This window comes from Pinus tabuliformis, chromosome 2_1 (assembly GCF_031772625.1).
Source record: "Pinus tabuliformis cultivar Carrire ecotype Pingquan chromosome 2_1, CPIR1, whole genome shotgun sequence".
Classification (NCBI taxonomy): Eukaryota; Viridiplantae; Streptophyta; class Pinopsida; order Pinales; family Pinaceae; genus Pinus; species Pinus tabuliformis.
In genome coordinates, this window is record NC_142299.1 from 217,203,647 (window position 1) to 217,230,002 (window position 26,356).

Below are 26,356 nucleotides of genomic sequence, written 5' to 3' on the forward strand. Positions count from 1 at the left end.
GTGTATTGGCAATCTGATCGATACGTTACTTCAATAACACAAAACACACACCAACACATGAGTCTGTAATACCTTTATTCAATAACTCTTTAACTAAGGTCACTCATAGGGTGATTATCAGATCATGTGGTATTAGAGCTCTAGGTTGTAAGGTTAGACAAGCTTGTGTTGGTTTAGCTGTGAATGCTCACTAGATCAAAGCTCAAATTAGGAGAAAGAGAGTTGGTGGAAACTAATCCTGAAATTGGGAGAGTCTATCCTCGGAAGACAATGTCAGAGGAAGGTTCTGTGGGGCCACACCCTCAATTCATAGAAAGTTTCCTAGCTATAAAGTCTATGGTAGAAGAAATGTATAGGGACTTTAGAAAGCATAAGGTTGAAGACTCCTCAGTTTCTAAACAAGATAAAGAAGAAGATGAGTCTCACTTCCATGACCACTCCAAAGGAAAGGAGAAAGAGGAAAGCTTTCTCACACCTCCTAATAGCCCTGTGCATAATAAGAAAGCATCTTTGATTAAGTTAGGTGTTAAATTTGATTTGCCTATATATTATGGAGCGCTAAATGCTGAAAAGTTGGACAATTGGATTAGACAAATTGATGTGTATTGCAAGGTACAGAACATAGACTCAGACAAGAGTAAGATTCAGTTGGCAAGCCTACGCCTAGGAGGCACTGCCTTGGTTTGGTGGGAAGGCAGAACCCAAGCTAATATGAAAAGACATGGTAAGACCATCTCTGTCTGGAGTGAATTTGTTGCTGCAATCAAAAAGCAGTTCTATCCATTGGCCTACATGCAACAAGCCATGATGAGTTGGAAAACTCTTCGACAGTTGAAAGGGAAAAGTGTGCAAGGGTATACTCAAGAATTTAGAAAGAGAGCATTGATGTTGGGTATCTCATTAGACTCACCAGAGACTCTTTTGAAGTACATTGGTGGTCTACATAACTACATGAGGCATACCATCCTCATGTTTAACCCCACTAGTATAGATGAGGTATCTGTACAAGCTACTCCTCTAGAAGCTAGAGGAAAGAATGGAAATACAGAAGTTTGGGGACCATCCCAACCCACTGTAAGCAAGAGCAAGGACAAAAGAAAGCAGAAGTGGAAAGCAAGGAAGGCTAACACTGCACAGAAAAGCAAAGCTTCATGCACTCACTGTAAAAAGGATGGGCATGATGATGAGAATTGTTGGATTCTGCATCCAGAGCCGAGACCTAAGAAGTTCGAGGGCAAGAAGAAGAAGACTGCTACAACTATTCAGAAAGATTTGGGATCAGACTTAGGAGATGAAACAACTATAGCAGCCACAGGTATAAAAGGTAAGAATTCTGAAGCATCTACTGGTAATTCTGCTCAATCTGTTATTGATGAAGAAAATGAGAGAAAAATAAATGAGCTTTTCCAAATTCGAGTTATTTCCAAAAATCAAAAGATTGATACTTTGTTTGATAGTGGCTCACACGTAAACCTAATTTCTGAGGCAATTGTAAAGAAATTGGGATTAGCAACTACAGCTCACAAGAAACCATACCCATTAGGATGGTTGAATGATAAAGCACAATTATAAGTGACTAGACAGTGCAAACTCAAGTTTTCTTTTGGGTCAGCATTTGTAGATGAGGTTGAGTTAGACATAATTCCTTTGGATATATGTGGAATTGTTTTAGGAAGTCCTTACTTGTATGATAGAAAGGCTATTTTCTATAGAGCTGAGAACAAGTATCTACTTGTTAAAGATGGAATCGAATACTTTGTAAGAGCTCATAAGCTCAAGAATAATTATACTCTCATAAACTCAGGGCAGATGAAAAGAATGATAAATTCATGAAAACAATTCTTACTGATGGTTGTAAAGGAAAAGAAACCTGATAAAATCAATGTATTTGAGGGCCGTAATGCTGAACAACAAGCTGATATAGAAAAGGTTGTTTCAGAGTATGATGTCTTGTTTCAAGAACCTAAAGGTCTGCCACCCAAAAAGGGAATAGTACATGATATTATTTTGCAGCAATATGTTCCATTGCCTAACATTAGGATGTATAGATTGTCTGCTTTAGAGAATGCTGAAATCAAGAAGTAGGTGCAGGAGTTGCTCAAGAAAGGGTTCATCAGGCCTGACACATCACCATATGGGTCACCAATCGTTTTGGTGAGAAAAAAAGATGGCTCGTGGAGAATGTGCATTGACTACCAAGCACTGAATAAGATAACAATAAAAAATTGTTATCCCCTTCCTCACATAGATGATCTTTTAGATCAATTGAAGGCAGTTGTTTATTTCACCAAGCTGGATTTGCAAAGTGGATACCATCAGGTCAGAGTTGCAGAGCAAGATGCATGGAAGACTGCTTTCAAAACAAAGCAGGGATTGTATGAATGGCTGGTTATGCCTTTTGGCTTGACCAATGCTCTTGCTACTTTCATGAGACTAATGGTTGATGTACTCCGACCTTTTCTTGATGATTTTGTTATTGTGTATCTGGATGACATTCTGATTTTTAGTAAAACGTGGGAAAAACATTTAAAGCATGTTAAGTAGACACTAGATGTTTTGAAAAGAGAAAAACTTTATGTTAAACTCTTAAAATGTGAATTTGGCAAAACATCTCTAAACTACTTGGGTCATATAGTAGGGGGCGCTGAATGTAAAATATACCCCTCTAAAGTGGCAGTCATTGTGAACTGGCTTAAACCCAGGTCTGCTACAGAAGTGAGAAGCTTCTTAGGAGTAGCACAATATTGGAGGAAGTTCATTTCTAACTTTTCCTCAATTGCAGCTCCCTTACATGCTTTAACAGGATTGAATAAGGTGTTTCAGTGGGGAGGCAAACATCAGAAAGCCTTCGACACCTTGAAAGAAAAGATTAGTACAACACCTGTATTAGCACTGCCAGATCTACAAAGACCATTTGAGATCCAAACTGATGCCAGTGACTATGCCATGGGAGCAGTGTTGACATAGCACGGTAAACCCATATGTTATCATTCTGAGACTTTTAATCATGAAGTGGTTAACTATCCTACATATGATAAAGAATTGTATGCATTAGTTCAGAGTGTGAAAAAGTGGAAACATTACTTAATGGGCAAAGAGACAGTAATACATACTGATCATCAACCATTTCAATATCTACACTCCCAAACAAAGTTGCAGCAATCAAGACATTACAGATGGATGGGTTTTCTACAACAGTTTCATTTAGTCATCAGACATAAAAAGGGCATACATAACAAGGTTGCAGACATGTTATCTAGACCCATTATAAATGCATCTACCATACTTAAGCATAATTCTGTGCTACATGAGAGCTACATTGAACAATATGCTCAGGATATGGACTTTAAAGATGTATATGCAACTTTGGGTCAAGGCAAAAAAGTAGAAGAATTTGACTATCACATGAAGAACCGACTCTTATACCATTGTGGGAAACTCTGCATTCCACAAACTGAGAGAGTAAAGATTATTAGGGAAGCACACACTTCTCTGATATCAGGTCACTTCGGGGTAAGTAAAACAGTTGCACAGCTGCAAAGATTCTGCTATTAACCGAAATTGAATGAGACAGTTTCTAGATATGTAAGAGGGTGTGCTATGTGTGCTAAAAGCAAGCCCAACAATAGAAAACTAGGCTTGTACACTCCATTGCCAGTTCCTTCTCACCCTTGGGAAAGTGTTTCCATGGATTTTGTTGGAGGATTGCCTAAATCTAGGAAAGGTCATGATTATCTATATGTTGTTGTGGATAGGTTCAGCAAAATGTGTATTTTGATACCTTGTAATAAACATATTACAACTGAACAGACTGCAAAATTGTTCTTTGAACATGTATGGGTTCATTTTGGATTACCCACTTCCATTGTATCTGATCGAGACACCTGATTTGTGGGGAAGTTTTGGTCAAGTCTGTGGGAACTGATGGACACCAAACTGAAGAAAAGCACAACTTTTCATCCACAAACAGATGGCCAGACAGAAGTAGTTAACATGACAGTGATCCAGTTACTGAGAGGATATTGCAACAAACATCCTAAGCTTTGGGATGAATACTTGTGTTATGTGCAACATGCTTACAACAGAGCAAAACACTCTTCTACACAGAGATCTCCTTTTGAGACCTGTTTTGGTTTCACACCAAGGTCTCCTTTGGATTTTGTCTTTGGTAAAGATACCATGGTTGATGGACACAGTGATGTGGACAAGGCAACTAGGTTCATTGAACAGATCCAAGAGATCCACCAGGCAGTATAGGAACAACTGGAAAAGAGCCAAGCCAAGTACAAGGCTAGGCATGACAAGCATTGGATGGAGCATAGTTTTCAAGTTGGAGACCAAGTCTCGCTGTATATCAGCAAGGACAGGATGCAAGGTGAAGGTAAAAAGCTAAATCCTATCAGGTATGGACCCTTTAGGATACTTGAGAAGATTGGTGAAAATGCTTTTCGCCTTGATTTACCAGCTTACATGCACATCTACTCAGTCGTAAATGCAGATTGCTTGAGATTGTTTGAACCTTCAATGATTGAGGACCCTGAAGAGCAGAGTCAATTGCCTTCTATTGATGACCTGCTACCTGAATATCTCAATGAGTTGCAGGAAGACACAGTGTTGGACAGGAAGGTGAGGACAACGCGCAGGGGAGATGTGGAGTACCTCAGGATTGGGCTCAAAGGTTCAAAGCCGAGCAGTGCAAAGTGGATTGAGATTGGACAAGTGAGAAAACAATACCCTCACTTAGTCGATGCTTGAAAACCAACTTTTGGTGGTCCAAAAGCTTTTTCAGTGGGAAGGCCGTGATCCGAATTGGATCCATAAAAGACTGTCAAAGAACCATGACTGTATCAGGTCGAAACAAAACATCAAAGAATTCCAAAACAGCGATCAAAAACACCCTGAACCAGTGGCAATGGCAGCCAGTGTGGAATGACGAGGACCTCAGTCAAAGCGCGCTGACTGAGGCCCATGGAGACTGCGCGGGAGGCGGAATTAGCACCTGGGAGCCCTGGATCGGGAAACAAAGGTGGAATTTGATGCGCGATTCGCTGGGCGAAACAGGTCGAAATGGGGAAGCCCCGAGCACTCGGACGCATGGGGAGCCTGAGAACCGTGGGCGAAAATAAAAAAGCGCTAAAGGACAAAGGCGGGACCCGCGCTCTGGAAATTGGTGGTATTGATTTGGGCGCCCTCAAACGGTAAGCGGTTTTGAATGGAAGCGGAGCGATCCCACTCAATGATCGACACGTGGCAAGCGGAGGTGAGAGAAAACCGCCGTTGATCGCGCGCTATTGGTCGAACAAGTCAACCGCGTGAAACGTGCGTATGGCGTTGGATCTGGGGAATGCAAATCGGACGGCTGAGATCGCACCTGATGGGGGAAGCGGAATCGACAAGGATTAAGCCGCGCCTTAGAAGGACTTGAGGTCCGTTTGACCGCCACGGTGGAGAAAGACTTCATCCACAATGTAACCGAAGAAACGAACCGACGAAGCAGGCTGGCGCCGTTTACAGGTGGACATGTGGCCACTCCCTGCGAGCTGATGATGACGCCGAATAGGGAACTCCAAGCGCAACTGCAGAAGGTGATTCGATGGAGGCAAAAGAGGAACCGAACAGGCATGGGAATGAATGGCTTCAAAGCCATGAACAGGGATAGAATACACGGTCAGTCAGAGAGAGGGACAAAGGACCCTGAAAGACAGAGAAAGACACCAGAACCCCGAGAGGAGGATGGGAAAACATAGAGAAAGAAGGTAGTAAAGCAAAAAGCAGAAAGAAGACAGAGGGCCGAGCTAACCAAAGGCAGCATCGAGCATCCGAGAGCTTGAGAGATTCAAGCCATCCCAGTGAGGATTTGTCCGGACTGAGCATCACATTGGGCTCTTTCCACTGTAGACCAGAAGGTCACAATGTTGGTAGGGCAAAACAAATTCTGTGCACTCCAGTGGCTTGGGAAATCCAAGAACCACCCTGCCAAGCAAACTTGCTTCAGGAGAACTCACATTGAGTCCCTGCATTGTAATTCTTTGCTTAAGACACAATAAAACAAGGCCACCATTGAATGCTGGATTGGAGATGTAGCCCTGGAGAATAGGGTGAACTCCTTATTAAATTCTTGTGTTCTTGTATTTGCTTACTGTATTTCTCTGCTGTCTTTCCATTTAATTGTCTGTGTATTGGCAATCTGATCGATCCGTTGCTTCAATAACACAGAACAAACACGAGCACATGAGTCTGTAATACCTTTATTCAATAAATCTTTAACTGAGGTCACTCATAGGGTGATTATTAGATCAATAGGCAAGCTTGCCATGCCTCTTCAATAGACTGTCTTGTCCATTAACCTATTTGTGATTTTGCTGACCTGCAAGCTGACCAAACTTGTTGGTACAAAGGGCATGTGAGGAATAGGCGAGTGACAAATTCTTCATCGACCTTACATAGGGAGCACCATCCTAGACCATGTGCAAACCTCTTTCGAAGAACGTCCCAGGTTGGAACCTTATTCTCAATAATACACCACATGAATATTTTTGACTTAGGGGGGCATCAGGAGTCTGGGATTTCCAAGCAATAATCTGCCACCATCTTATGACTATATATCCCATCTTGGGGGTATAGATTCCTAAAGGAGAGGAACACCAAACTAATTCATCATCCCTCTTGGTTATATGAATGTGTCCATACAAAAGAGCATTGATACAATTTCTCAATGTATCTTGTTAGTCCTCAAGGATACCTAGATCTGCAGCTGATCACCATCCTTAACTCTAGATAGTTGTGGTGGATGGATTTGCAGTATGTGATAGCTTAAAGAGACCATTGTCATGCAAGAATTCAATTAAGGGTTGCGAGAACAAATGACGTTGACCGTTGCCCGACCATGGATCCTAACAAATTCATACCATGCCACCTTTACCCACCTTCTAGGCAAGACCTCTTCTCATAAATTCAAATGTGTTCAGGACTACTCTCCAAATGATAGATACATTGACCCTTGGCTTATCTTCTTTGCGTATCTAGTCTTCTAGAGTACTGGGAGCTACATATTTTTGTGTAACCACCAAGGTCCACAGACTCTAAGTGGAGATTAGCTGCCACCCACATTTTCCTGCCAATGCTTTGGATAATAGAAAAACATTCTTGAGACCCCATCCTCCCATCAACTTTGGACATGCAATCTTCTCCCATTGAACCCATGGAAGCACACTTTCCTCCTTGTCCCCGGACCAGAGGAAATTGAAGCAAATCCTTCTTAGATTTTCCAAAATACCTTTAAGAATCTAGGCTAGGGACATCCAATATATAGGAATTGCTTCTAGAATTGACTTAACAGGGACTAGACGACCTACCTTGGACAACCACCCGTGGCTCCTATTTTTTATTCTCTTCTCGACCTTTCCTATCACCTAGAACTAGTCCTCCTTTCAGTAATTATTTGGTTGAAATCCTAGGTATTTAAGTCCCTCGTCCATCAATTTGGATTCAACTAGAAGAAGATGTGATATCTAATGGAGCTCATCATCCTCGAAGTTGGATACAAGTAATGAGGACATTTGAAAATTGATTAACATACCTATAGCTTTCCTAAACAAGGAAATGACCCCCCTTAGCTTATTCACCTCTCTAGGTGATCCATTGCAGAATATGAGTATATCGTTCACAAACAAAAGATAGTTATAGCCAATGTCTTGGTCACCAAACAACCATGGAATTCACCTCTTTGTTTGGCTTCCACCATAAGACGACTAAGACCTTCTGCCACTATAAAAAATAATGAGGAGGAAAGAGGGAAGACAACTAAGACCTTCCGCCACTAACAAACATAATGAGGAAAGAGGGCCTCTCTGAGCATGGAGAAAGGGTGATGTTGTTCCATTGATCAAAACTATGAAGGAGATACTTTGGATGCAACTCATGACCCACATGATAAAGTCCAGACAGAACCCCACAAGTGTGAGAAGAAACCTTAAGTAGATCCATCTTAGTCTGTTGTAGGCTTTGGATAAATCGATTTTGATCGCAACTTCCTTGAGGTTCAAAGTTTTTAAACTATGCAAACTTTCTTGTGCGACCCTAATCGCCTCATGGACTCGTTTGCCCTCGAGAAACCCAAACTGTTCCTTTGAGATGGAGGAGGAGAGGATGGGATTATTCCTTAAAGAAATAAATTTGGCTATAACCTTGTAGATGGCATTACATAATGAGATAGGTTTGAAATCTTTGAAAGTAGTTGGGGAATCGACCTTTGGCATTAGAGCGACAAAGGTGGAGTTGAAAGGTAGAATCATTTCTCTCCCCTTCTGGATTCTTCGACTACCGTTAACAGGTCATTTCCAACAAAAAATTGCATTGCCCAACCATCTGGCCCTGGGCTCTTATCTTTCTAAAAAATGTGCAGGACTTTCTTTAATTTATCTTCTAAGACTTTGACCATTAGCTCCCTGTTTTCTTCCTCATCAACAAAACTTGGAAAGGGGAGAGCTGTGTAAATGACTTCTGCCATAGTGATTTCCTCTTGGGCTTTGAATAGGTTTTCAAAATGACTCTTTCCCATCTCTGCTAATTCAGGAAAATAAGAGGCCTCCCTAACGTCTTGACTTTTTAAGTTCCAAATGGTATTTCCATCTTCCTATCCTTTGCATAGGCCTGACAGAACTTTGTATTGTCATCTCCACATTCAAGCCATATGACCCTGCTTTTTAAGTCTCCACTCTGCCTCCTGATCTTCTAGAATCTTTCTCTTCCTATTTTCTAGCCGAAAGGGGGCTTATCTGGACTACAAGGAATCATAACCTTCCCCTTCCTGCGCTGATATATCTTGTAGTTGTTTTTCAATCTCTAGAAGTTCACGAGCTTCGACCTACTTCTTATTCTTAGCCCAATCTTTGGTTTTTTGTTTGATAAGTTTAAGGTTTTCTTCAAAGTTGATGCCAACCAATATTCCTTCCTGAGGAATGTAAGATCTCTAATGTTCTTGAACCAGTACCAAAAAATCTGTTAGGGTCCAACCCTAACCCCCTTAGTTATGTAATAGGGTCGAGTCATAGTTATAGTTAGTTAAAGAGTCAATAAAGCCCATATTAATAATTGTAAGTGGTTGACCCGCATTTAAAGAAGGGACCACAATTAGTTGCAAATGGGTCATGGTATTAGATAGATGGTATTAATAAGAACCATGGTACTGACCAATGGTATTGCATGTATGAATCCTATATAAAGGATAGAGACCCTCCCGGGATGCTTATAGGAGACTTAGCCCATAAGAATCAGGTCGACGCGCTGAGCAAGGTGGTACCATTCACTTGTCAGCATAAATTTCGGGTGGTCCCATTTTTTTTTCACAGTAACAACAAGTGCACTGGATCGGTGCATGGTACAAACCAGAGCTGAAGCTATGGCCAATGAGAAGATCGACACCCTTGAACAAAAGTTGGATACATTAACGAAGCAGATCCAGAACTTAGCTGACTCACTCACAAAGGGCAAGTCGGGGGAGCAATTGGAGGCATATGCTTTTAATGAAAACCTTGAGGGCGAATCTAGCCATTCTTTTCACTTCTATGGAAACCACCAACAGTGCCAGCTTCAACCACCCAAGCTGGACATGTATAAATTTGATGGCTCTCATTTGGCCATATGGCTAGCACAAATGGAGCAATATTTCACATTGAATCACATAAGAGATGATGCGACGAAGCTAAGTGTGGGAAGCTTGTACTTGGACCAAGAAAGATGGTAATGGTGGCAGTGGCATCAACGCTACTATGCAATGCCACTGACTTGGCAGATATTCTCAAAAGCCCTTTCTGATCGCTTTGACCATGAATCTAACTTTTTGGGTCGTCTTACTAAGCTCCGACAGATAGGCACAGTGCAAGAATATATTAAAGCCTTTGAAGCATTAGCCTTCCGCACAAGAGGTCTCGCAGATGAATGCTACTTGGATTGTTTTATCAGTGGTCTCAAAGACGCCATACAAGCCCACGTCCGACTGCAACACCCAGTGTCATGGCTGGCAGCTTCCAAGATAGTTTGTGAAGTAGAATGCGCGTTAGCGATCCAGTGGACTTGTCCAAATTTCATAGCCAAGGGATGCCCCACCCAGGCTCCGAGCACTACCCAAACACTTAAGGTTCAAAAGGTGTCAGCAGCGGAAATGGCGGAAAGAAGAAAGCAAGGATTGTGTTACCACTGTGATGAGAAATACTCCTCGGGGCATAAATGCAAGGAACCCAAATTCTTTCAAATTGATGCTACTGATCACAGTTCATCTGAGGAAGCCCCACCATTTGAGGGACCAGAGGAGGAAGATGAGGACAACTAGCCAGATAATGAGCTCCAAACTACACCGGAAGAACCAATTATCTCACTTTATGCTTTCGCAGGAATTTCTTCTCCCCAAACTCTCAAAATCAGAGGTTTTATTAAGCATCGCCCTGTAGTAGTCTTGATTGATAGTGGCAGTACGCATAACTTTATACATCAAAGCGTCGCGGAAGCAGTACATTGTTTTGTTAGAGCAGTCTCTAATTTCCAGGTCCAGATTGCTGATGGGGGGACAATGAAATGTGAAGGCCGCTGTGAAAATGTCAAACTTCAAATGGGGGAGTATCACCTAAAGACCCACATGTTTGCCATCAACATGGGTGGGTGTGACATTGTCTTGGGTGCTGAATGGCTCCACACACTCGGCCCAATCACAATGGATTTCCAAGAGTTATATATGAGCTTCAAGCAGAATAACCACACACATACCCTTCACAGACTCCAGGCAGGTGCTCCTTCTATCATCAGCTCGCATAGGATGGAAAAATTGTTAAAAAAGGGCCACCATGGAGTTATAGCCCAATTTAATGCCATCTAGGCCTTCGAACCCACTTCTCTTCATATTCATCCTAAGATGCAATAGGTCTTAAACAACCATCTGCAGGTCTTTGACAAGCCTCATGAGCTTCCACCCTTGAGAGGGGAACATGATCATAGCATTACTTTGGTCCCAAGGGCACAACCACCAAATGTGCGCCCATATAGATATCCTTTCACCCAAAAGAATGAAATTGAAAAAATCATCAAGGAACTCCTGGAAGCCGGTGTCATTCATCCTAGCATTAGTCCTTATTCATCGCCTGTGGTCATGGTGCTCAAGAAAGATGGGGAATGGCGTATGTGTCCAGACTTCAGGGCCCTCAACAAGCTGACGGTCAAAGATAAATTTCCCATCTCGGTTGTTGATGATTTGCTGGATGAACTAAATGGGGATCAATTCTTTACTAAGCTCGACCTTCGCTCGGGCTATCACCAAATTCGCATGAAAGAAGTAGACATTCCAAAGACTGCTTTCCGAACTCATGAAGGCCATTATGAATTCCTGGTCATGCCATTTGGTCTTTGTAATGCCCCATCCACTTTTTAGAGCCTCATGAATCACCTGCTCAAACCATATCTCAGAAAATTTGTCCTTGTTTTCTTTGATGACATCCTCATCTACAACCTCACTTGGGAAAAACATCTTCAACATGTAGATCTGCTCTTGCAACTGCTCCGGAAGCATAAATTATTTGTCAAATTGTCCAAGTGCTCTTTTGGCATGGAAGAAGTTGAGTATTTGGGCCACATTGTGGGGTGTGAAGGTGTCAGGGTGGATCCCAAAAAGATCCAGGCAATGCAGGATTGGCCTAAACCAAAGACCTTGAAGAGCTTGAGAGGATTTTTGGGTCTCACCGGCTGCTATCGCAAATTTGTCTGCAATTATGGTCGCATTGCTAGACCCCTCAGTCATCTTCTCAAGAAAAATTTATTCCTCTGGAATGATGAAGCGCAACAGGTATTTATAGCTCTCATACATGCCATGTGTTCCACCCCTGTATTGGCACTACCCAACTTCACCAAATCTGTTGTGATTGAATGTGATGCTTCAGGTACGGGTATTGGGGCTGTCTTAATGTAGGAAGGTCGACCCTTGGCCTTCACTAGCCAACAACTAAGTGGGACAAATCTGGGACAATCTACCTATGAGAAGGAGATGATGGCCATCTTACATGTAGTGGATACCTAGTGGCCATACTTATTGGGGCGACGTTTCCAAATCCGCATAGACCATCAAAGCCTTAAATATTTTTTGGAGCAACGCCTATCCTTTCCACAACAAAATAAATGGCTAGCCAAAATATTGGGATATGATTATGAGATAATTTACAAGAAAGGGCGAGAAAATGTCGTAGAGGATGCTTTATCACGCCAATTTGATGAGGAAAGCACCCTGCTAGCAATCTCTCTTCCCATTCCAAAGTGGATTGAAGAGGCTCGCAAGGAATGGTTTTCACATCCTTTGCTCTCCCAACTCATTAATAAATTGCAGGTGGATCCAAATTCCATAGCGGGCTACTCTTGGCAGGATGAGATTCTTATTTTCGCAGAGTTGCACTCATCTCCCACTGTAGGCCATTCAGGCTTTCAGAAGACTTATGCTCGCACTCGACGTTCATTCTTTTGGACAGGCATGAAAAATGACATTCTTACTTTTGTAGCTGAGTGTGATGTGTGTCAGCCCCACAAAGGAGAAACAATCAAATCCCGAGCACATTACAACCATTGCCCATCCTTGCCTCAATCTAGATGGAGGTTTCTATGGATTTCATTACGGGTCTTCCGAAGTCAGGCAACAAGTCAGTGATCATGGTGGTTGTGGACAGACTTTCTAAGTATGATCATTTTTGCGCCCTACCCCACCCTTTTACACCAGCGTTGGTGGCTCAATCTTTCATGGACCAGATCTTCAAATTGCATGGCATGCCCACTTCCATTGTGTCTGATCGTGACCTGACCTTCACCAGTAACTTTTGGCAGGGACTCTTCAGGCTACAAGGCACCCAACTACAACTCAGTACTTCCTATCATCCCCAAACTGATGGTCAAATTGAAGCAGTCAACAAATGTCTGGAGACCTACCTCAGGTGTTTCACTTCAGAAAAGCAACATCTATGGGTACAGTGGTTACCTCTAGCCGAATGGTGGTATAATACTAACTATCATGCCACCACCAAAATGACTCCATATGAAGTAGTTTATGGTCAACTCCCTCCTTCACCTACTTCTTATATCTAGGGATGCTCGAAGGTACAAGCAGTGGATCAACTCCTACAGAACCGTGCAACCATGCTGGCCCACCTCAAAGAGAATCTCCATCAAGCTCAAAATCGCATGAAGCAACAGGCAGACCAACATCATTCAGAGCGCAAATTTCAAGAAGGGGATTAGGTATTCTTGAGGCTACAACCATATAAGCAAACATCACTCAAATACAAGGGTTGTCAAAAATTATCTCCAAAATTCTGCGGACCGTATCAAATACTTCAGCGCATCAGAGAAGTAGCCTACAAGCTAGCCTTGCCACCCACTGCAAAAATCCATCCCGTCTTCCATGTCTCATGCCTCAAGAAAGTGGTTGGGAACCATTGCAGAATTCAAACCAGTCTACCGGAATTGGATGAAGAAGGTTCAATCTGGCTCCAACCTAAACAGGTTCTTGACACACGAGAACGACACCTGTGCGGCCGCACGATCAAGGAAGTCCTCGTCAAGTGGAAAGACACCTCTCCAGAAGATGCGACCTGGGAACCAACCACTGTTCTTCAGCAGTTTCTGCAGCTTCAGCCTTGAGGACAAGGCTATTTTTATGGGGGAGGGCATGTTAGGGTCCAACCCTAACCCCCTTATTTATGTAATAGGGTCGAGTCATAGTTATAGTTAGTTAAAGAGTCAATAAAGCCCATATTAATAATTGTAAGTGGTTGACCCGCATTTAAAGAAGGGACCACAGTTAGTTGCAAATGGGCCATGGTATTAGATAGATGGTATTAATAAGAACCATGGTACTGACCCATGGTATTGCATGTATGAATCCTATATAAAGGATAGAGACTCCCCTTGAGGAGCGTCGTGTCTTATTTTGTAATTGAGCCCAGCTCTATTGGAGGTTGCCCCCTCGAAGAGGCAAGTGAACATTGCTTTCCTTTCTGAATAATAAAATACATGCTGTTATTTCTTATTGTTCTGTGTTCTGGGTATATTTCTTCGCATATTTGGTATTTTGGTATCTTCTCGCAGGTCAAGAGCATAACAAAATCTTCCTCCTTGAACCAATTGGAATTCATTTTGAAAGGAATGGCTCGCTTGAGGGTGGCCCCTTTCAATTCCAGAATGATCAAGGAGTGATACGAGTCTCTTCCTACCCCGACCCATTGTTTGATGAAAGCTAAATTATCGATCAAGGCCTTTGCAAAAAGGAAACGGTCAAGTATTTTTGCCACCCTATCCAAACCAATCCGTTTATTTATCCAGGTGGGCCAAGCTTTACAGGTTCCACATCTACTAGTTTACATCTTGCAATATTGTTGGAGAAATAGTCAGTGAAGGGGTCTGGAACAACCCTCTCACCTCAAGATTCAGACACTCCCAAAGAGAGTTTTAGGTCCCCTCCTATGATCAAGGATGTTGATGTTAATAACAATTTAGCAAAAAAAGCCTCCCAAAAATCCTCACTGTTTTGAGAAGGGCCATACATATTGAGTAAAGTGAGAAAACTTCCAATCTTCACAGAAAAAAAATTCTAAACCAAGACTAGATGCAATACTCCAAGAGTTTAACAATTGGATACATTGGCTTCTCCACCCCACTGCCAAGCCCCTAGAACGACTAGAAGCATTTGTGCCCAAAAAACTCCAACCCCCCAAAAGACCTTCAAGGCACTTGACAACATAATCACCATCTCTGAGAGTTTCTTGGAGGAAGATAACCTCTGGTGACAAGTCTCAATTACTCTTTTTAAGGCAAGTCTTTTGGGGGGGACTTGTGAGACCCCTATAGTTGAATGATAAGATTTTCATTTGAGCACACACACAGGTGCAAACACTGCTCTAAGAGCCCCTTGAATAGAAGATTGTCTACCAACAACGAAATCAACCCTGATTCGTTCCTTGGCTTTAAACATATTTATTTTTTGCCTGTTCCCCTACCCTCAGGACAGGTTATCTGAACTTTCCCAACGCCTTGTTCGAAGTAGTTCAACGAATGTGGACAAAGGTTATAGGAGGAAGCCCCCCACCCAAATATAGGGAACTAGATTTTGACAAGGAGATAATAAGGGAAGAGAAGTCACACTGTGACTAGGGGAAGATGCATTGGATTTGGGAAGATAGATGGGGGGCAATGAGGCAAACATACAGACATGAGAGCTGAAAAAGGCCTCAAAACCCCAATAACACCGGAATAACATACATTACAATTTGCATTTGTAGAAGAGATCACGGGAGATGAGGGGGAAGTACTTGTTTGATGGTGCTCCAAAAGTTTCAATCGCTGCTCATCCAAATTCATGAGGTCCTTGGTCTTGGGAGGATAAGCTACAACCGAGTCCATCTCTTCAGTCATTCGCTAATATCCATGTTCCTCCCCAAAGGACAATTTCCTCCGTAAAGGGCAATGGAACTTCCGAGTGAAAGTACCTCCACTAGGAGGGCCATCCTCATCCTTCTCATGAAAATGTTAGACTTCATAATATAATATATTTGTAAAAGTGACCATATTGGTGACATCTTTGACATTTGAAAGGAACACATTCACAATCAAGGGCGTGTAAACTATCCTCCCCACCTCCAAGAGATTGTGTAAACTATCCTCCCCATCTACAAGATCAATCTCTTTAGTAAGCTGTCTGTGAGATCCACTTTTATTAAAATCTTGGCCATGGTCATCTGACGCGTGGATAGGCAAGAGGAGTCGTGTCCATGGTATGTGCTGAGAGAATTCCGCATGTCCTGGAAGATTTTGTCCTCCCAACAGTCTAAAAGTAATCTGGGGAGGCACACCCATAGTGGTACCAAATCCGACCTCTCCCTCCAAGCATCAAACAAAGGCGTCCAGAATTGGAAAATAACAGGAGAGGAATTGATATGCCATGCCATTTGATCAACTCTTTCGGCATCAAGTTCAAATTAATTCATACTCCGGCCAGAAGTGCGACCACCAGAGGGACTGCGTAGTGGGGAGCGACGTCTCTGGCAATCTATTCTTACAGGGATTGTAAGGAGAACCTTCGCCAATTGACTTGTCCGACCAAGGATGGAGAACCTTCGCCCCGCGACTAGTCCGAGCAAGGATTTTCCAGCAAATTCAGCATCCCTTTGCATCCTAACGTCCGCCCCCAAAACGAAAGAAATTTTAGCGCGCTTGGTCTTTCTGACAGAATGCGATTTCTTTTGAGAGCCTTCTTTGTTTTGGCCCAGGCTTTTGCTTAGATTCTCGCCTGAGCTTAACTTGTCCCAAGCTCCCGTGGTCTTTTCAGCCCCCACCGTTGGGTTAGCTCCATGCTACTCTATCTGTCCAGAGTTGTCGTGCCCTGGATTATTCAGGACTTAAAGAGGGTTGAAATATGACAGAATTAAACCTTGAATTTCGCCTGAGTTAAAAAGACCCTCACCAGTCCCGAAACCTTTGGTGACAAATTCCAGAGCCTCAGACTGATTTGGTGCAACTGGTTTTGAAGAAATTAGGAGGTATGAGAGCAAGAAAGGGCTGGAGACCCCAGGCCCTAGATCGGACCATGTGAGCCCGTACTCCATCCCTCAGATTCTGGCTCGAATCCGTTCCGGAGCTGGTTCCGGGTATTTTTTAGTGTTGGTTGCCTCGGCCGGACCACCATCCTTGTCCTGAGCCTCCCCATAGCTGTATCATTGTAACGATAGACACTTGGGGCAACTGGCCAAACCCTAGCAACAGGGTTAGTTCTTTTCTTGACCAAGAAATCCGGGAAGATGCGCACGCAAGGGAAGTCTTCAGGTTCGTAGTTTACGAGTTCCTCCGAAATCATTCTCAGGCGAAAACGGTAACAACAACACTGGGCTGTGACATCCTAGTGAAAGGAACCTCCAGCTGTCCATGGATCATCTGACTCCCAAATTTCAGACAACTGCTAACGAAATCTGAAAATAGATTATTCTTTTCTGCAGAAATGTGTGTTCAGTGGCTGCCCCTCGCTTGTTAACCGCCTGCGGTCACAAAACCCTTGCCTTTCGCCATAGTTAGGGTTTTCGCAGAGCGTCAGTGACTTATTAGTATTATTGCTTTAACGCTGCATATAATTTGTATAAAATATGGCAGCTCTAACATAAATAATATGAATTTATTATTCTTTGCTTCCCTATGACCTCATTATTCACAAGTACGGAATATTTAATTTATTATTATGGTCTGTTTTACTTTATGAATTTATTATTCTTTGGTTCACTCTGACTTAATGATTCACAAATATGGAATAATTAATTTATTATTATTCTATTTTTTAAATATCGAATAATATATCACATAGGCACGATCTTTGGGTGGATTTTTGAAATGTGTGGTATATTTAATGACAACCTCTCAAAGATAAATTATAGTTGAGAGATTATCTTTTCACACAATGTCCACAAAATATATCTATATCCTCTATTCTTTTTGGTTTATATATTGATAAACGGGAAGAGCGGTTAAATTTGCAACGTGGAGATGGTGTTTGGTTGTGGGAGTTTGTGATAAAACTTCTTTTATTTGCTGATGATCTTATTGATTTCTCAATCGGCCCATGGATTGCAAATGCACCTATATGCCATTGAACATTTTTGTAGAGAAGTGGGGATGCACGTCAATACTAGCAAGACCAAAAATTGTTTTTCTCTAATAAAAGGAAGCATAACCAACATATGTTTTTGTTTGAAGGTAACATTCTTGAAGAAGTAAATAAGTACAAGTACCTCAGGATTGATTTCAACAACAAACTTAATTGGGAGAATTACAGAAAGAAGAGAATTTTAGGAGGGTGGAAAGCATTATATGTTCTTCAAAATAGATGTAGAGAGGCAAAGTTATGGGAATGGAAAACGATTAAAGTGCTTTTTGGACTCATAGTTTGTCCAATGATGCTATATGGGTGTGAATTGTGGGCTAGCAGCACCCTCGTCTCAAAATGGAAACAAATTGAGAAAATCCAAAAACGCTTGACCATGAGCAAGTTCAAAATAAAAAGTTTGGTATCTTATGAGATAATGTTGAGTGAAACAGGAGTAACTCTCATCGGTGCAGTTTCTATGGTGCGGCTCATAAGATATCTAAAAATAATTTGAGCAAATGGGTGTAGGTAGATGACCTAATGTTATCTTCAATGAAGGCATGAGTGAAAGAAAGAAAACATGGATGAATCAAAACTACACATGGATGCAAAAATGGAATATCTACCTCAATGCTTGTACTACAAAAAGCAAGAAGCTAAAGAATTTTGTTATGGAGAAGTTTCGTAAACGGGTATGGGGAAAAGAGTTGGGTAGAAAGAAGAAGTACTACATTGAGGAATTCAACCCTACGTGTGATCTACAACAAAAAGAGTTCATTGGAGTAAGCATTCCATGGAATGGCAAAGGTTCTTATTTCTCAATTAAGAACCAACTCGCATCAACTTCGGTGTAAATCAGGTTGGTGGAAAAGGCCTAAAGAAGCTTCAGAAGAACGGGTGTGTACATTTTGCATGTCTGGGGCAGTGGATTCAGAAAAAACATTTCATTTTGGAATGTGATGCATTCAAAGACATTAGCGAAAGTTATGAGAATATGTCATCATCGGTTTCTTGGCATTGTCTTTTTAGTAAGGGGTTTTTTGGAAGGTTAGGCTAGCTCATCATCAATTTGAATAAGAAAATGATTGAATTGCAAAAGGCGAAAAGCAGGGAACTAATGGCTCCATAGACTATTTTTAGTCTCGTGGACGTTAAAATATCGTTTCATTTCATTACATTAAATTATGGTGATAGGGAGATAAGAAAGAAAGGAAGGAAGAAAGAAAGAAATTAGTTTAATGTCCATGAGGCTAAAGATAGCTTAGGGGACATATTGCTTCTCCATTTGATTCTTGTATTTGACCCTTTTCCTGTGAAACCTCACAATAAACACTCCCAACTTCTCAACAAACCCATTGTTGAATAGATTATCCCAAGAACTAGTTGCCAGATATCTTCATAACTTTCCATGCTGTATTTGAAGGTCTCACATCCTAAAATGAATTGTTTTTTAGTTTCCACATTCTGGAAGAGCAAAAAACACATACTCTTTCCTTGCACACTTCTTTTGGCCTTTTCCAGTGCCCTGTTCCACAATGAAGTTGATGAGAATTAGTCCTTAACTAAGCAATAAGAATTTTGGCTCTCCAAGAAATATTGGCTCCTATGTACGCTTTTTGTTGATGCTTATGAGTGAGATTAAACTCATCATTGTAGTATTTTTTCTTTCTCCCTAGCTCCTTATCCCAAGTACAATTGTGGAACTTATCCATAACAAAAGATTTTATCTCTTTACTATTTATGGGATACATGTTCAAGCAGATACCCCATTTACTAAACCATTTGTTATTTTTCTGCATCCAAGTCTTCTTTCTTTTGTACAATATGTCATTAAATAAAATCTTAGGCCATTTGCCCTCTTCCATTTGCTCAATTTTTTTTAATTATCTTATGACTCGCACCATAGCAATTGCTTTAATAGGTGCAACTCACGTTTCACTTAACAAGATAAAATAAGGAACTACGTTTTTAATTTTGAATTTGTTTGTAATCAATCGCTTTTGAATTTTCTCAATTTGTTTCCATTGCATGTCAGATGTACTGTTGGCCCACAATTCACAATTGTAGAGAATCACCAGAATCACTAAAAGCCCAAAAAGAGTTAGAGTGGTTTTCTAGTCCCATAACTCTACCTCTCTACACCTATTTTGAAAAGCATAAAATGCTTTCCAACCCCCCAAAGTTCTTTTCTTTATACAAATATCCGAACTTCGATTTCTATTGAAGCCAATTCTGAGGTATTTGTAATCCACAACTTCCTCTAGAGTGTTGCCTCCAAAGTAGAAATTATGTTGGTTATGTTTTCTTTTGTTAGAAAAAACCACTACTTTAATATTGCTAATATTGACTTGCATCCCCAACTTTCTACAAAAATTGCTCAAGGGAAAGTAAGTGCTCTTGCAAACTGAGGGCAGATTTAGCAATCAGAATAGGGTCATATGCATACAAAAGAAATCTTATAACAAACTTTCCCAAATGGATACCGTCACCCCCTTGGGAATTTAGGCACTCTTCAATCTTAAGTATGGGGGATTACGCAGTGCATTATATTAGATATCATTTTTGGGATTCAACTGCGTTAAGTAAGTCATTCAAACGTATGACCATTTCCATGAGAGGTAGTCGTAACTGACTAATTTCTCATGATTTTTGAATAGTTCACTTAGCACTCATTGCATCGGGTGATGCTCACAGGGGTGAAGAAGTGGGATTGAAACTAGTGAAATGTGGAGAACGAATCACATAGCATCAATCATCACTCCCGGGGCTTGCACCCGGTAACCAGGACTTCCCAGGAGGTCACCCATCCCAGAACTCCTCTGGCTCAAGCACGCTTAACTGTGGAGTTTTTCCCACAATCAAGCCCACTTAGCTTGCTACCCCATTTGCAAAACCTTAGCAAGTATTGTGCCTCATGAACCATTCAAGTAGAGATCCCTTGACTCTTTTTTGAATTTTTAAGTATGGGGGATTACGCAGTGCATTATATTAGATATCATTTTTGGGATTCAACTGCGTTAAGTAAGTCATTCAAACGTATGACCATTTCCATGAGAGGTAGTCGTAACTGACTAATTTCTCATGATTTTTGAATAGTTCACTTAGCACTCATTGCATCGGGTGATGCTCACAGGGGTGAAGAAGTGGGATTGAAACTAGTGAAATGTGGAGAACGAATCACATAGCATCAATCATCACTCCCGGGGCTTGTCGGTATATAAACCAAAATGGGTAAGCGATAATGGACAACCTTGCTTGACTTCGATATCATTTCTAAAACTTTTAGAAATGCTTACTGAAGTTATAATTTTGACTTTCACCTCTTCATACAGCCTATGAAAGCTGCTCTCAAATGCCTAGAAACCACAAGTTCCTCCATTCTGTGCCAAAGCTTATCCCTGGGAATTGTGTCAAAGGATTTTCTGAAATCAACAAAGCAACAAAAGACTTCTTCCTTTTTCTCCCAAACTTTTTCAATATGTACCTTAAAGTCATACCATGATCAACTATGGAATGTTTAGGTCTAAAACATTCTTCCCCTTTAACATATTTATTTCTTTCTTTTGCCCACTTGCTGATTCTATTTTTTAGCATGCTTCCAAATAAATTTGCAAACAAGGGGTTTATCATTATGGTCATATAATTGGAGGGATTATTGACATCGCCACTCTTGAAAAGAGGTATTTCCAAACTAGTTGTCCAATATATGGGGAACCCTTGTTGTATGATGTTGTTGAAAATTTTTGTAATGTGAGGTGCAAGAATTTTTAAGCCCCACTTTAGATACTCTTCTTGGAGTTCAACTAAGTCTTTTGATTTTCCAACACCCAACTTCTTGATACCCATCTCTACCTCTTGCACCGTGAAGAGTTCAATATCAGTGTTGACCAAGGGAGGAGGGTCAACCTTGGGATCCTGCTCATAAAGTTGTCTTGCATAATCAAACCATTTAGAAGTTGTAATACTATTTTCAGTTTGCATCTTTCTCGGTTGGAGCTCCTTCCAAAATAATTTGGGGTTATTTTTCCCAAGGAAGATTAGTTCTTCCCTCCTTGAAACCATGAAATCAACTTTTTTCTTTCTTAATATCTGCTTGTAAGCTTTGAGCTTTATGTTATCCTTGTTTGACTCTTTCCACATTCTCCTTGCCTTTTTGCATTCCTCGTCAAACCAAGCATTAACCGAAAAGAAATTTGTTTCAAACTTCTTAATTTTTGCTCTTTTGCACTCTGCAAGTGTGCTTTGAATTAAATGTGTTAATTCGTGACTGTGAAGGCCATGAATTGAGATTTTCTCCTTCTCGAAGAGCCTCTCTAGCGTTATTTTGAATGTATTATAATTTTCTGGAGTGAAAAGAATTCCACCCTTTGGGAAATTTTATTGAACACACTGAGTTTTTGACCCTAACTGCTTCTTTCCATTCTAAGAGAAACTAAAATAAATTGGCTTGTGATTTGATTTTAAGTCCCAAATTTGATTGCCGATCAGTACTTCCTCCATTTTCTCACACAAACCAAGTGAGAAAATTACATAATCTACTACACTTTCTCCATTGTAAGTATTGCAAGTGAAATTACTAGATTTTCGCCATCTAGTCAAACCATTGAAAATGACTAAGTCGAAAGCCCCACATAAAGTAAGCAATTTTTCACCAAAGAGATTGCAGCTCTTGTTGTCTGAAATTATTTCCCACTGATGATTACTCTCTTCTATAAGCCAGATAGGGTCACTATCTTCTTTACAACAAATAATGTTAGCTTGCTCACTTGCAATCCTAACATTGAAATAACCCACTATAAGGACTTCAACTAGTTGATAATATGTTGCAATATCTGATTTTAAGGTTGCAAAGGGATCTTTGTGGTAAATCCCTCTACTTTTGTAGATTTTTGAAACTTGCGACGCAAAATAACATGTTGGAATTATGATGTGATTTCCTTCTTCTGATATTTTAAACCAAATGATTTTTTTATTTGACCCTTCTTTTTCTAACTGAATGGAGCAATCTTCTTTTTCTCTCACTAATACCATGATACCTCCGTGTCCTTTTCCATTCCCTATTGCCTTGTTCCACACTATCATCTTCCAATACCCTTCAAACAAATGTGTCTTGCATCCTTCATGCTCATGTGTTTCTATGAGGCAAATTATGTCTCTATCTTCCACAATAGGCCCTAACCCAGGTCCTCGTCTCCATGGGTAACCTCTGTAGTTCCAACAAACTAATCTTAAGGAAACCATGTATGACTTGATTGCTATTTGTTTTGACATGCAAGACTCATAATTGAGTCTTTGTCCCTACTTGCCCATACTGACCTTGCTTCCTGATTTCCTACTAAAGAGTTTGTTGCCTCTTCTTTATTACCATCTTGCTGCTCTGTTTTGGAAGGAGGTCCAAATTATGCTATCACAACTTAACCTTTATAAATCCATGCTTTCTTGCCCTCGTCTCTTATTGCCCTAACCTTTCACATTTCCTCTCTTCTTTCCTCTCATTGTCTTACAGTTAAATCTTCTTCTATAAAAAAAGTGAGAAACCCTCAAGAGCTACTTCTTGCTTAGAATGATGCATGAAGCATAAAAACTGATAGCTTGTTGACTTAATGTAAAAATACACAAAAGGTATTTGTAAATAATAATTTATTAATATATAAAAATGTACAAGTGGTGAATGTTAGAATGAGGACCCGCATATATATACCTAAGTAGGCGTCCTTTTGTGACTAGGCATGTCTTTTAGACATGCCTTTTCACTTAACTTAATGACTATTTAACATAATCAATATTTGATTATTTAATATTTACATTTATTTTATTTATTTATTTTTTATGAATTATATTCATAACATAGCCATTCCTTCAAAAGCTTTGTCCTCAAAGCTCCATTGCTAATAATTTCTTCATCTTTGTGTTTGTCATCTCGGCATATGTAATTCGTTGTTCTTCATCTTGGCATATGTAATTTGTTGGACACTGTCTAAATCCCGGGTTATCAATTATTCTATATATATATATTTTAAATTAAGTAATTTAATTAATTTAATTATATAATTTTAATTAATTAAATTATATGAATTTAGTTTGATTTATTATATAGAACTTGGTCTTATTTCAAACCTGACACCGAGCCCAACAATTTAACCGACCAAGCATATGCATCAAACCATCTAACTACAAACACACATATCACCAACCTGGTGGCACTTAACCAATGCTCAACCAAAACCCAACCCAATTATACATGGACCAATCGGTGTATCGAAATGTCATGGAATTAATCGATGGTGACCCGAATTAAAAGGCACGACTTTTCAACTACTCCGCCCACCACAATTTACGTCGCATGCACAGGTCAAGGGTGTGTCGGGTGTGGGGTTTGTCTACAACATAGTTGATGCTGAGGGGCTCGATAGACCATGCAACACAATTGACGCTGATGGGCTCAATAGACAACGCAGCAAAGACAGTGAGGGGAATGGTGATGGAAACATAACTTCTTTCTTGAAGCAACAATGTTGCGTGGTTGAATTAGAACCAACGCTTCTACACTTCGGTGGCAGTTACAGCTGCAAGAAGCGACTATTGTTATTTATTTATTTATTATTAGTCGATGCATATGCAAAAGTGTGCTCAACAGGATGTTTTGCAATTGCTTGAATAGATTTTCTATGATATGTGAGAGTAGACATTGTTTTTCCTGCAGCAAGGTCCCATAACTTGATTGTAATATCATGAGACCCGGTCACCACTTGAGGATCTGTTACTTGGGTAAAAACTGAACACACAGTGTTCTCATGGCCAGAGAGTGCAAATATTTGAGCTTTGGTGCGAATATCACATACTCGGCAGACAGAATCACGACCACCAGTACAAAGAATATCCAATGTCAGATGAAGTGCCAAACAATAAACTCCACTTAAATGTCCATGGTAAGAGTGAATAGCCTTGTTATAATCCAGGTCCCAACATTTGACCTGCTTATCATCACCGACAGAAAACATATATGGATGTCGAGAACTTATAGCCAAACCTCGTATCTACTCAATATCCAAGTTTTCCAGATTTGTCAGAACCCTCACTTGAGGACCCCTCATAATGTTCATAACACCAACCAAAGACCCATAAGATCCTGGTGGCAGCTCACATCGCTCATCTGCCACTCTTTCTGCAACAGAATTTGCTGCAATTATCTGTGGCTGTGTATATATGATGTTACAAAAACCCCCTTGACCTGATAAAATCAGGTTATCTAATATATATTGAGGAACCCGATTTGTTTTCCCACACCCAGTCTTGCCACTAATAACAAAAAAAACATCATTATTTCTCATAAATTCAAGCAATTGCGTCTTTGATTCTACCATAGGAAGGGCTGCCCTAGATTCCAGCATCATCTTATACTCTTTCATTTTCATTTTTCCCTCAAATATTTGCTTCAAAGAGTAGCTTTCAGCCTTTTTGTCTGACTTGAATCTCTCCTCTCTTAGTGTGTTTGATACCAAAGTGAAAGGCCAAGGCTTGTGCCGCCTGACAGACCCAACTCCATTAGTACCAACAGCAGTATGCATAGCAACCCACTGAATAGTTGCAAGCTATGAAGTATTAAATGTCATATTAAGATATTCTATTTAATTTGCTGTAAAACATTCAGAAATTGCTCGAGGCTGCTCCTCATACTTAGGAAAATGCTTATGGCTGGGATAAAAAATTACTCTTTGCATCTAGCTATTAAGATGATGAAAAGCATGCAAAGCCACATATTCACCTTCACTATCATAATCCATATTTGACATAACCTCTTCTTCAAAATTTTCCATATTCATATTAGTTTCTTCATCAAAAGTATTTTCTTCTTCCACATTTTCCTCTTCATCATCATCAATGTATTCTTCCTCATTGTTATGATATTGTTCATCTTTTGGTTCCTCAAGATAGTCCTCATCTTGATTTATATCAGCTTCACCAGAATCATTATCTTGATCATTTTCTGCAACATCTTCATTTCCATTATCATTATCCTGGTCAAAAAATTCTTCTCCTGCTTCACCTTGTTCTGTTTCCTCACTGTTGCTATCATCTTCCTTATTATTGATTTCCTTTAGACCTGCTTTAACTTTTGCACATGATTTTTCTAATCAATGAAATACTTCTTGAATTTTATTAAATTGCTCAACGCAATTAGGACGTGAATGTAATGGCACATTGTGCGGCGAACAACGTTCAAAGATCCGCATGATTATATTGTGTGCCATGGCTCTGATACCACTGATAGCATAAAAACTGATAGATTGTTGACTTAATGTGAAAAAACACAAAAGGTGTTTGTAAATAGTAATTTATCAATATATAAAAATGTACAAGTGGTGAATGTTACAATGAGGACCCTCATATATATACCTAAGCAGGTGTCCTTTCATGACTGGACATGTCTTTTAGACATGCCTTTTCACTTTTAATGACTATTTAACATAATCAATATTTGATTATTTAATATTTACATTTATTTTATTTATTTACTTGTTATGAAGTATATTCATAACAATGTATTTATCACGCAAGCTAGGCATGATGACTTAGTCAAAGTGATTTTCAGAGAATAATATCAAGATACATTTTCTTTCCAAGGGGCAAAGTAATTGGTAAAGGTGGGCCTCTCTCTCTCTCTATATATTTTTCTTTGATTGATCGAGGTGGATGTTGGTGGCC

At 40.3% G+C, this 26,356-nt stretch overlaps 1 protein-coding gene across 1 annotated transcript; it reads right to left on the reverse strand.

Moving 5' to 3' along the window:
- Nucleotides 1-24,243: 24,243 nt before the first annotated feature.
- Nucleotides 24,244-24,651, reverse strand: LOC149199520 (pre-mRNA-splicing factor PRP46-like). The gene has a single exon (XM_089400599.1). The coding sequence runs from the start codon at nt 24,649-24,651 to the stop codon at nt 24,244-24,246; it is 408 nt and encodes a 135-aa protein (XP_089256725.1).
- Nucleotides 24,652-26,356: the final 1,705 nt, after the last annotated feature.

Bases quoted from the DNA above. Each gene is read 5' to 3' on its own strand.
- LOC149199520 (XM_089400599.1), bottom strand. From the start codon at position 24,651: ATGTTTTCTGTCGGTGATGATAAGCAGGTCAAATGTTGGGACCTGGAT.